The following is an 11280-nucleotide window of genomic DNA, read 5'->3' as shown; positions in this document are numbered from 1 at the left end:
TTTAATATTACGGGTTTTGTAAATGTTTTCTTAAAAAAGTACTTGTAGGGTTAGGCAGCCAACGCTAAATTTTTTGTCTTTTTGTGTTGATTTTATTGGTTCTTCTAAATATTTTCTCTTTTTTTCTACTTCAATACATTTTATACTTAAAATTAAATTTTATAAACCATTTTTTAAGAATAACAAATTTATATTTCCTTAAAATGTTAAATTGAATTTAATTAATTTTATTATTAGGTAATATTATTCAAATGTAAATTATTGAAGTTTACTAACAAAATAAAAGTAAGTTAAGGACAACTGCCTTGTTATGTTTCACTAATTTTAACTTTAAGTTGTGTTTTTTTAACTATTAAAATAGTTGGCCGCCTCACCCCACGTTTTTTCAAATATGCCAAAATGTGGTCCTTTGGGAAAAGGGTTGTAGAAATTTTTAAGTGCAACCTACGTCAAAATGTTCTATGGCGATTTTTTAGCGATATTAAAATTGAAAAACCTATTTAAATAACTGCCTCGCAAACCAAAATGTGCCGTCTTGGCTGCCTCGCCCCGTTCTCCTCTATACAAAGCATATTGTGACGATGTGAAATGTCGTTTTATATACAATTGTCGAAATTATGAATCGTCATGTCACCTGTCGGAGAAATCCCCGAACCGACATATCAATCATTATGGTAATTGGAGAGAGTTAGTGCCGCCGGCTGACCCACTAGTATGAAAGAAAGTAGGTCGCGCGGCTAGCTCACCAGAGAAAGTGGTAGATGGCAGGGCCAGTACTATTTTTGGAGAATTAGGAGAAGAAGACGAGACACGTGCGGAGAAATTAGACGCCACAGGTGGATAATACTTTCGCCGCCATTGTGCAATTTTTACGTTTGCCGCGCTAGTACGTTATTACATCGCCGCCAGTAAAATTTCATTTTCTGTTCTTTATTAGTTTTCGAAGTGAATTTAAGTAGTGTACGAAGAAGTGAGGAGCGTGAAGCTCACCGTTGTATTATAAAATAAATTAGTGAAGTTGTAAAAGTGATTGATTATTGTTTCCCCTTTTACATTTCCTGGGGATTATTCGCATCATCGCCAGCACTCAGCCGAGACCGGGAGCTTGACGAGCTACAGGAGGAATAGGAGGGACATTTTTAATCGTGGGTAAGTCGTTTGCCAGTCTATTGCCAGTCGTGTCTCGTCGTTGGCATTTCTGCTTGCCAACATTGTTCAAGCAGAATTTCCTCTGACGATTGAGAGCGTCTCAGAGGGGTCGTTGTTTGTCGAGTTTATTGTTAAAGAGTAGAGTAGTTTATTAATTTAACTTCAAAATTAATTGGCGCCTAACGGCGAAATTTATTGACTTAGATTTCATATTATTAAATTTGTTGGAAACGTCGGATTTTGCCTGACGTAAAGCAGAAATTTTAACTTAAAATAAAATTAGTTAAATTCATACGTCACAAAATTTGGCGCCCAACGTGGGGCCAGGCTCGAACCGAGACACGACTAAAATTTATTGATTGCCAGAATATTTTTCTTTGTGTATTATTGTGATTATATTGCCAGAATTTTGAATTTTCAAAATTGTCATAGCCAGACAAGATTATTTGTTCTTGCCAAGAAAATTCAAAATTTCCATTGCCAAATTGTTTATTAATTTATTTTGCTAATGCCCAAATTTATTCATTCATAATTTATGAGTAAATTGTTGCCAAAAATCGTGCAAATTAAAATTGTAGAGTGCCTTTGCCATTTAATTTGAAAAATTTCCTTTTCTTTTGAGACTATAAAAATTCCCTGCCGTGATAAAAATTAAACTCAACAATTAAAATTTTTTTTTGTTTGTCGAAGGCCAGTTTTGTGAGAAAATTCCGAGTAAAATTCCCAAAAAACTTGTGCAAAATCAAAGATTTTCCCCAAAATTTTATGCCGAGCACATGTGAGGCCGGAAATAAAATTCGAATTAGTCACGTGACTGTAAATAGTGCGCCGGACGGTCGAGAGAAACGACGCGCCGGGATATTTAAAAATTTCGACAGCCGAGAGAAAGTTGCGCGCGCCAGGAAATAGTGGCCTAGTAGTAGTAGTAATAGCGGCTACACACAGAGAGAGAGAACAAGAAGAAGAGGCAAAGGGAGAGTCGAATCACCAGTCCGCCAGAAATTTAAAAATTTTAAAGGGGGCCCTCCTTGAGTAGTCACGTCCTTGCTTCAAGACAGCACAGTGCTGTATATACTAATTGCGCACCCCCCTAAAAATTTAAAAAATTTTCAGACTTAGAAAATTTTTCCTTTAAAATTTTTTTGAAATGGCAAAGGCAATTGACGAGATGCAGGATTACAAGAGACGCATGAGCGAATTAATTGAAGTACCATGCGTACGCCGAGCATGGGAAAAAATTAAAATCATGCAAGTTGGCCAGATAGTGACGAATTTATTGAAACACCAATTGTGTATCAGTGGTTCGCCACAAGTTTTGAAAGAGAGGCTATTGCGAGCGGAAATGAGATTAGCACTAAACGACGGTAGTGATGTGCCATTTTGCGACCGGTATGACTTAGAAAATTCCGACAAAATCTTTTGGTTGGAAGCGTTCCCGGAGCCAGAAATGGAAAAATTTCCATTTGTGAATTATCGCAGGGGTGGCCAGATGTCATCGGCAGATGACGAAACATCAGACAGCGGGGCGAGTCAGGTCATCGAGCGTATTAGTGCCAGGAAAACCCGAGGGAGTGGGGGAAGTAAAACCAAAAATGGAGCATCGTACAGTAGACCCAGTCCGACCAGCGTTGCGTCCACCCCAAATTTTACACCCCCAACCCCAGTCATGACAACAGCCAGCATGACGACGTTTTCCCCCATCACAACCAGTGCTCAAATGAGTATGACAACGAGCACGATCATGACAGCGCCCCACACTATTCAATCGGCTACAATGGCACCTAGCGTACAAACCATGCGAGATTCGGTAGTGAGGTTAGGCGTATCTCCCGAAATTAAGAGGCTAGCAGCTTATGCTGAGAAAATGGACAGACAGTATTCGGAAGGGGGTTGGGAATGGCAACAAAGCCAATGTAGGGCCACAGTCAGGGACGGATTTAAATTGACCCATCATCAAGAATCCAGAATTGTGTCCCCCCAAAGAAAACAGCCAGGGGTGCTATTCTGTAACTTCACTTCACATTCACTTCACATTCACTTCACATTCACTTCACTTCACATTCACTTCACATTCACTTCACTTTCACTCCACATTCACTTCGCATTGAAAGTGAAAAGTGAAGTGAATGTGGAGTGAAAGTGAAGTGAATGTGAAGTGAAAGTGAAGTGAATGTGAAGTGAATGTGAAGTGAAGTGAATGTGAAGTGAATGTGAAGTGAATGTGAAGTGAAGTGAATGTGAAGTGAAAGTGAAGTGAATGTGAAGTGAATGTAAAGTGAATGTGAAGTGAATGTGAAGTGAATGTGAAGTGAATGTGAAGTGAAAGTGAAGTGAAAGTGAAGTGAAGATACAGAATAGCACCCCAGTAGCCGAGACCCCGCACTCACATCACATTAACAAATCACATTATTAAATTTTCAGACTTAGAAAATTTTTCCTTTAAAATTTTTTTGAAATGGCAAAGGCAATTGACGAGATGCAGGATTACAAGAGACGCATGAGCGAATTAATTGAAGTACCATGCGTACGCCGAGCATGGGAAAAAATTAAAATCATGCAAGTTGGCCAGATAGTGACGAATTTATTGAAACACCAATTGTGAAAAATTTGAAAAAAGAAAAATTTGAAAAAATTTGAAAATTTGAAAAATTTGAAATTTTTGAAAAATTTTTTTTTTGAAATTTGAACGAAAGGAGAGAAAAACACGAAAGCCGAAGAAAGCCGCAAAGGAGAACCGAAGATCAATCTTAGATGACTCTACGAGTGAGTCCGAATCTGAGAGTGATCTGAGTCAACACCTAAGTAGTGGGGGAGAAAGCGAAAAATTGAAGCCCGGTCGGAGGTCAAAAGTGATCAAAACCCTTAAGGATTGGGACCTAAAATTCTTTGGAGATGAAGACAATGCCGAAGAATTTCTGGAGAGACTGGAAGACTGTAGAAGTTGGTTCAGGTCGCTGCGCCGTGAAATAAGTTCTTGGAGGTCATTCCAAAGAGCTTTTAAAAATGAGTACTTGGTTGTGGTCGACGATGATGATGTCATAGACGAATTAAAAGCCAGGACTCAGGGCAAGGGAGAGGAAATTTCCCCATACCTGACAAGTTTCCGACTAATATTAGGTCACATGAAACGACCTTTGAGCCAGAAACAACAAATCAAGGTGGCCTACAAAGGCCTGACTCCAGCCTACCGACGCCAACTGGATAGACTGCAGTTCGAGTCAGTGAGCCAGATGGAGAAGATCCTAAGGAACTACGAGAAGGCAAAGGACTTGGACGAAAGATATGCCCCGCCCCCACCTAAGGAAAAGATGCGTTTTCCGTCAGCGGCCGTAAAAGAAAGAAAGAGTGGTCACAAACACGTAAAGAGCGAAAAAGTGGCCGCCTTGGAGAAAGAGCCTGAGTCGAGTGAAAGCGATCACTCCACAAAAGCCGATAAGCCGAAGAAAAAGAAGAAGAAGAGCCCAAAAAGTAAGAAAGAGAAAAACAAGCCAGAAGAAAAGAGTGTTGAGGCCATCAGTCCAGCAACACCGAATCAGAAGCCAGCAGTGGTCCAGGGTCAAGTTGTCAGTACAGCGCCACCACTAGCAGTACAAATGCCAATGCAATTCGCGTACCCAATGGTTTATCCAGGGATGTTTCCACCTGGAATGAAACCAAATTACCCCAGGCCAAATGGGTCTAAAGGACCCAAGCCGGGGCAAAATGGTACACAAACCCAAAATACCCCTAAAGAATTCGTTGGGGTATGTTTTCACTGTCAGACTACAGGACATCGAGCCAGAGATTGTCCTCAGAGAACCTGTTTTTCTTGCCAGCAACAGGGGCATTATGCAAATCAATGCCCTCTGAAGCCAGCCCAAACAGAAGCGTGTTTGGTATGTAAGAGGCCAGGATGCAATTTTCTAAATTGCCCAAATTGTGTGTCTGTCAGAGCCGCCTTGGGAAACGGCGTGTGGGGAGCACAGAGCAGCCCTGTACCCCCCTCAAACCCAATAGGACAGTAAGTAATACTGTCGAGGGGTGTAGAGCCGAATTGTGTGAGCCGAGGGTCGTAGAGACGAGAGCCGAATTTAGTGAGCCGTGTGTAGTAGAGAGGAGAGCTGAGAGTTTTGAGCCATATAGAATAGGGATAAATAGCGAGTATAGAGATAGATTCACGCCCAGTTGTAGTTGGGTAAAAACTGAAAGAGGAGTAGAATTAGAAGTAGAAATGAAAGTTAAGAAAAGTTTAGAGCCAGTCATAGGTAGGGACGACTTGACAGAGGACAAAGCGTTCAAATTCGGGCCAGAAATTAGACAAGAGCGGTCGAGTGAGGAGAGCTCACTCTACCGAAACGAAGTAGAGAAAATGGCCGAAGAGAGTGGGACTAAAGGTACGGATGTGATCCCGGTACCTATAGTCCAGGGGAGGGGAGAGGCTGTGAGAGTCACAGCTGACCCGAACTTAAGTAATGAAGAAGACATCGATGGGACTAGAACAGAAAATAGATATTTTTTGAAATGTCAATCGGTGACCGCCATTACGAAGCACTCTTCGATCCTGGTGCCATGATTTCAGTAATCAAAGCCGGAGTCGCAGAGCCATTCAAAAGCCGAATTCAGCCGTGTGGTACAATTGTAAGGAGTGCAACAGGAGGTACCACTGAAACAGCCGGTATCTTGGACCTTAATATAGTAGTCGACGGACACGCACAACGATTCGCAGTCAAAGTAATGAATACTTTGACCCAGGACGTCATCTTGGGCATCGACTTCTGCAAGGCCTGGGAAATGGACGTGAAGCTGAAAGAAGGACAGTGGAGAGTATTTAATGGAGAATGGCATGAATTTGGGCCAAGAGAAAGAGACCAGAACGAGAATCTAATATTTGCCGAATGTACCGGTATTTCTGCGCTCGATGACGAACAAAAAGGTATCATTCAAGCCATAGTGGACAAATGGGTACTACCAGAGTCGGAAGAACACGGAATGACGGATCTAACAGAACACCACATACGTGTCACAGACGAAACACCAGTACAACATGGTATTAGAAGGATGTCGCCAGCCATGTTGACTTGGGCCCAAGGTAATGCCGCGAAGTTGTACAAATTGGGAATCATCGAGCCATCTGCCAGCCGTTGGAGAAGTGCACCAGTGATCACGAGAAGAGGAGAAAACGACTTCAGACAATGTAATGACTACAGAGATGTCAACAAAGTAACAATAAAAGATTGTTACCCACTGCCATCTATTGACTACATTTTGGATAAACTCCGAAAAGCCAGATATTTGTCAAAAGTCGACCTCAAACTGGCATACCACCAAATCCCAATGGCCGAAGAAAGTAAGAAGTACACCGCCTTTGCCATACCTGGATCAGGATTGTGGCAGTTTCGACGAATGCCATTTGGACTAATGAATGCGCCGATGACGTTTCAACGTATGATCGACTCATTATTAGGACCAAAAGTAGAGCCGCATGTCTTCGGGTACTTAGACGACATCATAGTAGTCACAGACACCTTTGAGGAACATGTCAAGTGGCTGGAGTTCGTCCTCGAGAAATTGAACAAGGCGAAGTTGATAGTGAATCCAGATAAGTGTGAGTTCGGGTGCTCCGAAGTTACTTATCTGGGTTACTTATTAGACAGAGAGGGTTTGAGGCCAGATCCGAACAAGACAGAGCCAGTGAAAAACTACCCAGAGCCGAAGAACGTGAGACAACTCAGACGTTTCTTAGGCATGGTTGGGTGGTATTCCCGCTTTATTCCAAACGACAGCGAAATCAAAATACCATTGCTGAAGTTGTTACATAAAGGCCGAACGTGGGAATGGGGGGATGAACAACAAGAAGCTTTTGAACAGCTTAAGCAGAAACTGACATCTGCGCCAGTCTTAGCCCGACCAGATTTCACAAAGAAATTCACCATCCAGTGTGACGCCAGCAACTATGCGATCGGAGCCGTATTAACGCAAGAATTTGAAGACGGAGAACACCCGATAGTCTATATTAGCCGAGTCCTCACGGAGCCAGAGAGAAACTACAGTGTGACAGAAAAGGAGTGTCTGTCATTACTGTGGTCGATCAAAAAGTTCAGGCCATACATCGAGGGGTACAAATTCCATGTGATCACGGACCACAGTGCCCTAAAATGGCTCAGGAACTTGAAAGACCCTAGAGGCCGATTAGCCAGATGGGCCCTGGAAATGCAGCAGTGGGACTTCGAGATAGTTCACAGACGAGGTGCACAACATCACGTCCCAGATGCATTGTCCAGATTGCAAGAAGATGAGGAAGAGTCAGTAGCCGCGTTTGAATCTATTGAGGACCAGTGGTACCTCAAACGCCGAGAGTTGGTGAGCTAGTATCCTCAGAGGTTTCCAGGGTGGATCGTTGAGAACGAGAACCTATATCGCCATCGGAGCGACCCACTTTTACTGCCGATAAACGGAGATGAGGATGGCTGGAAACTGGTGGTGCCAGAAGAGTACAGAGCCCGAGTGATAGAAGATGGCCACGCCCAAGCATCAGCCGGACACTTGGGGATTGAGAAAACTTGCGATCGTATTGCACGAGAGTACTATTGGCCAGGCATATGGAACGATGTACACCACTATGTGACACATTGTCTGCAGTGCCAACTGCATAAGGTATCTCAAACCGGACCAGTCGGACTGATGGGCCAGAGGATCGTCGAGAGACCGTGGGCCGTAGTAGCTGCCGATACGATGGAGTTTCCACCGAGTAAGAGCCAGTGCAAGTACCTGGTAGTGTTCCAGGACTTGTTCTCGAGGTGGATTGAGGTGAAACCACTGAGGTCAGCTGATGGGAAGTCGGTAGCCAAAGCATTTGAGGAGTTGGTCCTATTTAGATGGGAAACGCCGGAGTACTTACTAACCGACAATGGTAAGGAGTTTGACAACAAATTTCTCAAGTCAACGCTTGAGGAATACAGAGTCAAACACATTACGACGCCACCTTACCACCCACAAGCCAACCCAGTCGAGAGGAGCAACAGGACTTTGAAAACTATGATCTCCACTTTCATTGGTGCCGATCATAGACATTGGGACCTTCATGTTTACGAGTTCCGCCATGCTGTGAACACAGCAACACAAGCGGCCACTAAGACGTCTCCCGCGTTCCTGAACTACGGAAGACACCCTAAACCAGTGAAGAGCCTACGAAGAGAAGTCGAAAGAAAGAGAAAAGTCGTTAGAATCGAGCCGGAAGAGTGGGTAGATAGAATCAAGAGGTTAGACGCGTTGAGAGACATAGTAGCAAGACATATAGACAAAGAACGAACAAAAGCGAAATATTACGATAAGGGTAGGAGAGAAGTAACTTTTAAAGTAGGTGATTTAGTGTTGCGAAAGACCCATAAGTTGTCCAGTGGGGCACAGAAGTTCACGACCAAATTAGCGCCGAAATACGAAGGTCCATATGAGATCATTGAGGTCTTATCGCCAACTGTTTTCATCTTACGAGACGAACAGAGCCGCCGAGTACCTAAAGTCCACATAACCGACCTGAAACCATACCTACCTAACCCACCGTTGTAAATCACTATTGTTCTTGTTGTACATTAATTATATTGTTTTAGATCGAGCGAAGAGCCGAGTGGAGAGGAGGTGGGCCGAGAGGAAAGACCAGGGAAGAGCCATGCCGTACACTCCACCAGGGAGCCGTCGAGCGCGAGATAGAAGCGGACGTAGACGAGAAGAACACGAACATGAGAGGAACAGAACGGATGGACGTGGAAGGCCACAAACCAGACACCGTCCATTCCCAGAGTTCGACACCGGAAATGCCAGAATGGTGGGCCCATCATTCTTATCATTTCCAATTGTTGAAAGAGTGGAACAAGAGCCATTGGTAGTCCGCCGTGTGAATAGTGAAGAAGAACCAGGGACGTCATCGGAAGTAGGAAGGAGAGCCAGTCTAGAAGAAAAAGAAGGTGCCGTAGGTCTGTCAATGGAACCGATTTTGTCACCAGAGCACTGGGCAGATCTAAGTGAACTTGAATCATACGATAGTGGGCCGAAAGCAAAAATTCGACCTGATGGTGCTGAGGTAGTAATACCGTACCGTTGGCCGGCTGATCACAGACAGGACGAGAGCCAAGAGGAATACGAGAGCCGACTTGCTGAACATGAGTTGGAGGCATTCCTCAATCCAAAAGGACCAATGACCTCGGTATGTTTGGAAATGGTCAGAGCCAAACAACGTAAAGCCTTGAAAGAGAGAAAAGAACCGGTGCTAAGAAAAGAGGACATGGAGAGCGGAGAGCCAACACCAAGGGCTCAACGTTCCCACTCACCTCAGCCAGGGCCACCGGTTAGACGAGCAGTAGAGACGGGTACACGTCCCAAAGAGCCCCATAGAAACAGCCGAAAGCCGGATCCGCCTCCGTTTTGTTGTTTCAACTGTTGGGAACGTGGCCACAGAGTAGTAGACTGCCCTCATCCAATTCGACATCAATTTTGTCGAAACTGTGGACGTCGGGAGACGACAATTAGAAACTGCCCAAGATGCGCCGAAGCATATCATCGCTTCGCAGGCTGTCCAAGGCGTTACGAGGAAGTAGTGGAGACTAATGATACGAGATCCGAGACAAATGAGATAGCAGACGTGATGATCGAGTCCATCGTGGAAGAGCCACCAGAGGAAGAAGAGAGACAAGCAACCCTGGATAAAGAAGCACCAAAACCATTGGTAGGAGAAGAATCGGAGAACGAAGAAGAGCGAGGAAACAGCGTTCACCAGGAAGAACATGAATCCGAATCAGGAGATGAGGACTTGGTCACGAAACTATTGGAACTAACTAGAGCACTGGCGGGACTTCCGACTTCAACAGTAGATCTAGCAGTACGACAACTGTTAGAAGAGAGAAAAAAGTCGAAGCAGAAGAAAGAAAAGTAGAACGGGAGTACCGTTGTCGTGTAGAAGAGGAGAGCCAGAGAAAGAGTAGGAGAGTCGTTGTTATATAGAAAAGGAGAGCCAGAGAAAGAGCAGGAGAGCCGTAGAGAGAGTAGGAGAGCCAGAGGAAGTGGGAGAGCCAGGAGTAGAGCCAAGATTATCATAATGATGACGGTATGATGTAAAATAATACCGGTCATGGGGAGGGGATTGTGACGATGTGAAATGTCGTTTTATATACAATTGTCGAAATTATGAATCGTTATGTCACCTGTCGGAGAAATCCCCGAACCGACATATCAATCATTATGGTAATTGGAGAGAGTTAGTGCCGCCGGCTGACCCACTAGTATGAAACAAAGTAGGTCGCGCGGCTAGCTCACCGGAGAAAGTGGTAGATGGCAGGGCCAGTACTATTTTTGGAGAATTAGGAGAAGAAGACGAGACACGTGCGGAGAAATTAGACGCCACAGGTGGATAATACTTTCGCCGCCATTGTGCAATTTTTACGTTCGCCGCGCTAGTACGTTATTACATCGCCGCCAGTAAAATTTCATTTTCTGTTCTTTACTAGTTTTCGAAGTGAATTTAAGTAGTGTACGAAGAAGTAAGGAGCGTGAAGCTCACCGTTGTATTATAAAATAAATTAGTGAAGTTGTAAAAGTAATTGATTATTGTTTCCCCTTTTCCCTTTTCTTGTGGATTATTCGCATCATCGCCAGCACTCAGCCGAGACCGGGAGCTTGACGAGCTAGAGGAGGAATAGGAGGGACATTTTTCATCGTGGGTAAGTCGTTTGCCAGTCTATTGCCAGTCGTGTCTCGTCGTTGGCATTTCTGCTTGCCAACATTGTTCAAGCAGAATTTCCTCTGACGATTGAGAGCGTCTCAGAGGGGTCGTTGTTTGTCGAGTTGATTGTTAAAGAGTAGAGTAGTTTATTAATTTAACTTCAAAATTAATTGGCGCCTGACGGCGAAATTTATTGACTTAGATTTCATATTATTAAATTTGTTGGAAACGTCGGATTTTGCCTGACGTAAAGCAGAAACTTTAACTTAAAATAAAATTAGTTAAATTCATACGTCACAATATATTTTATTAAAATTTATAATATTAATAAATATTTTTCTTTTTCACAAAAAATTCAAATTTTTGAATTTCAATTTCAAAATTTTGTACGTGAATTACGTTAGGATTTTCTATTTATATATTGAGGAAGCTAAATGGTC

General features: G+C 43.5%; 1 protein-coding gene across 1 annotated transcript; it reads left to right on the top strand.

Annotated features, from left to right (window-relative positions):
* Positions 1-537: 537 nt before the first annotated feature.
* LOC122503894 (cardiomyopathy-associated protein 5-like) lies at positions 538-11035 on the top strand. The gene is made up of 2 exons (XM_043614655.1): positions 538-1149; positions 8736-11035. The coding sequence occupies exon 2, from the start codon at positions 8795-8797 to the stop codon at positions 10052-10054; it is 1260 nt and encodes a 419-aa protein (XP_043470590.1). The 5' UTR covers positions 538-1149; positions 8736-8794; the 3' UTR covers positions 10055-11035.
* The last annotated feature ends 245 nt before the right edge of the window (positions 11036-11280 follow it).

Source organism: Leptopilina heterotoma, unplaced genomic scaffold (genome assembly GCF_015476425.1).
Source record: "Leptopilina heterotoma isolate Lh14 unplaced genomic scaffold, ASM1547642v1 Lhet_272, whole genome shotgun sequence".
Taxonomy (NCBI): Eukaryota; Metazoa; Arthropoda; class Insecta; order Hymenoptera; family Figitidae; genus Leptopilina; species Leptopilina heterotoma.
Note: the sequence above shows the minus strand (reverse complement) of the source record. Positions and strands in the feature narration are given on the sequence as shown.

What these genes read in the sequence shown, in the direction of transcription:
- LOC122503894 (XM_043614655.1), top strand. Translation starts at nt 8,795, where the DNA reads ATGCCGTACACTCCACCAGGGAGCCGTCGAGCGCGAGATAGAAGCGGA.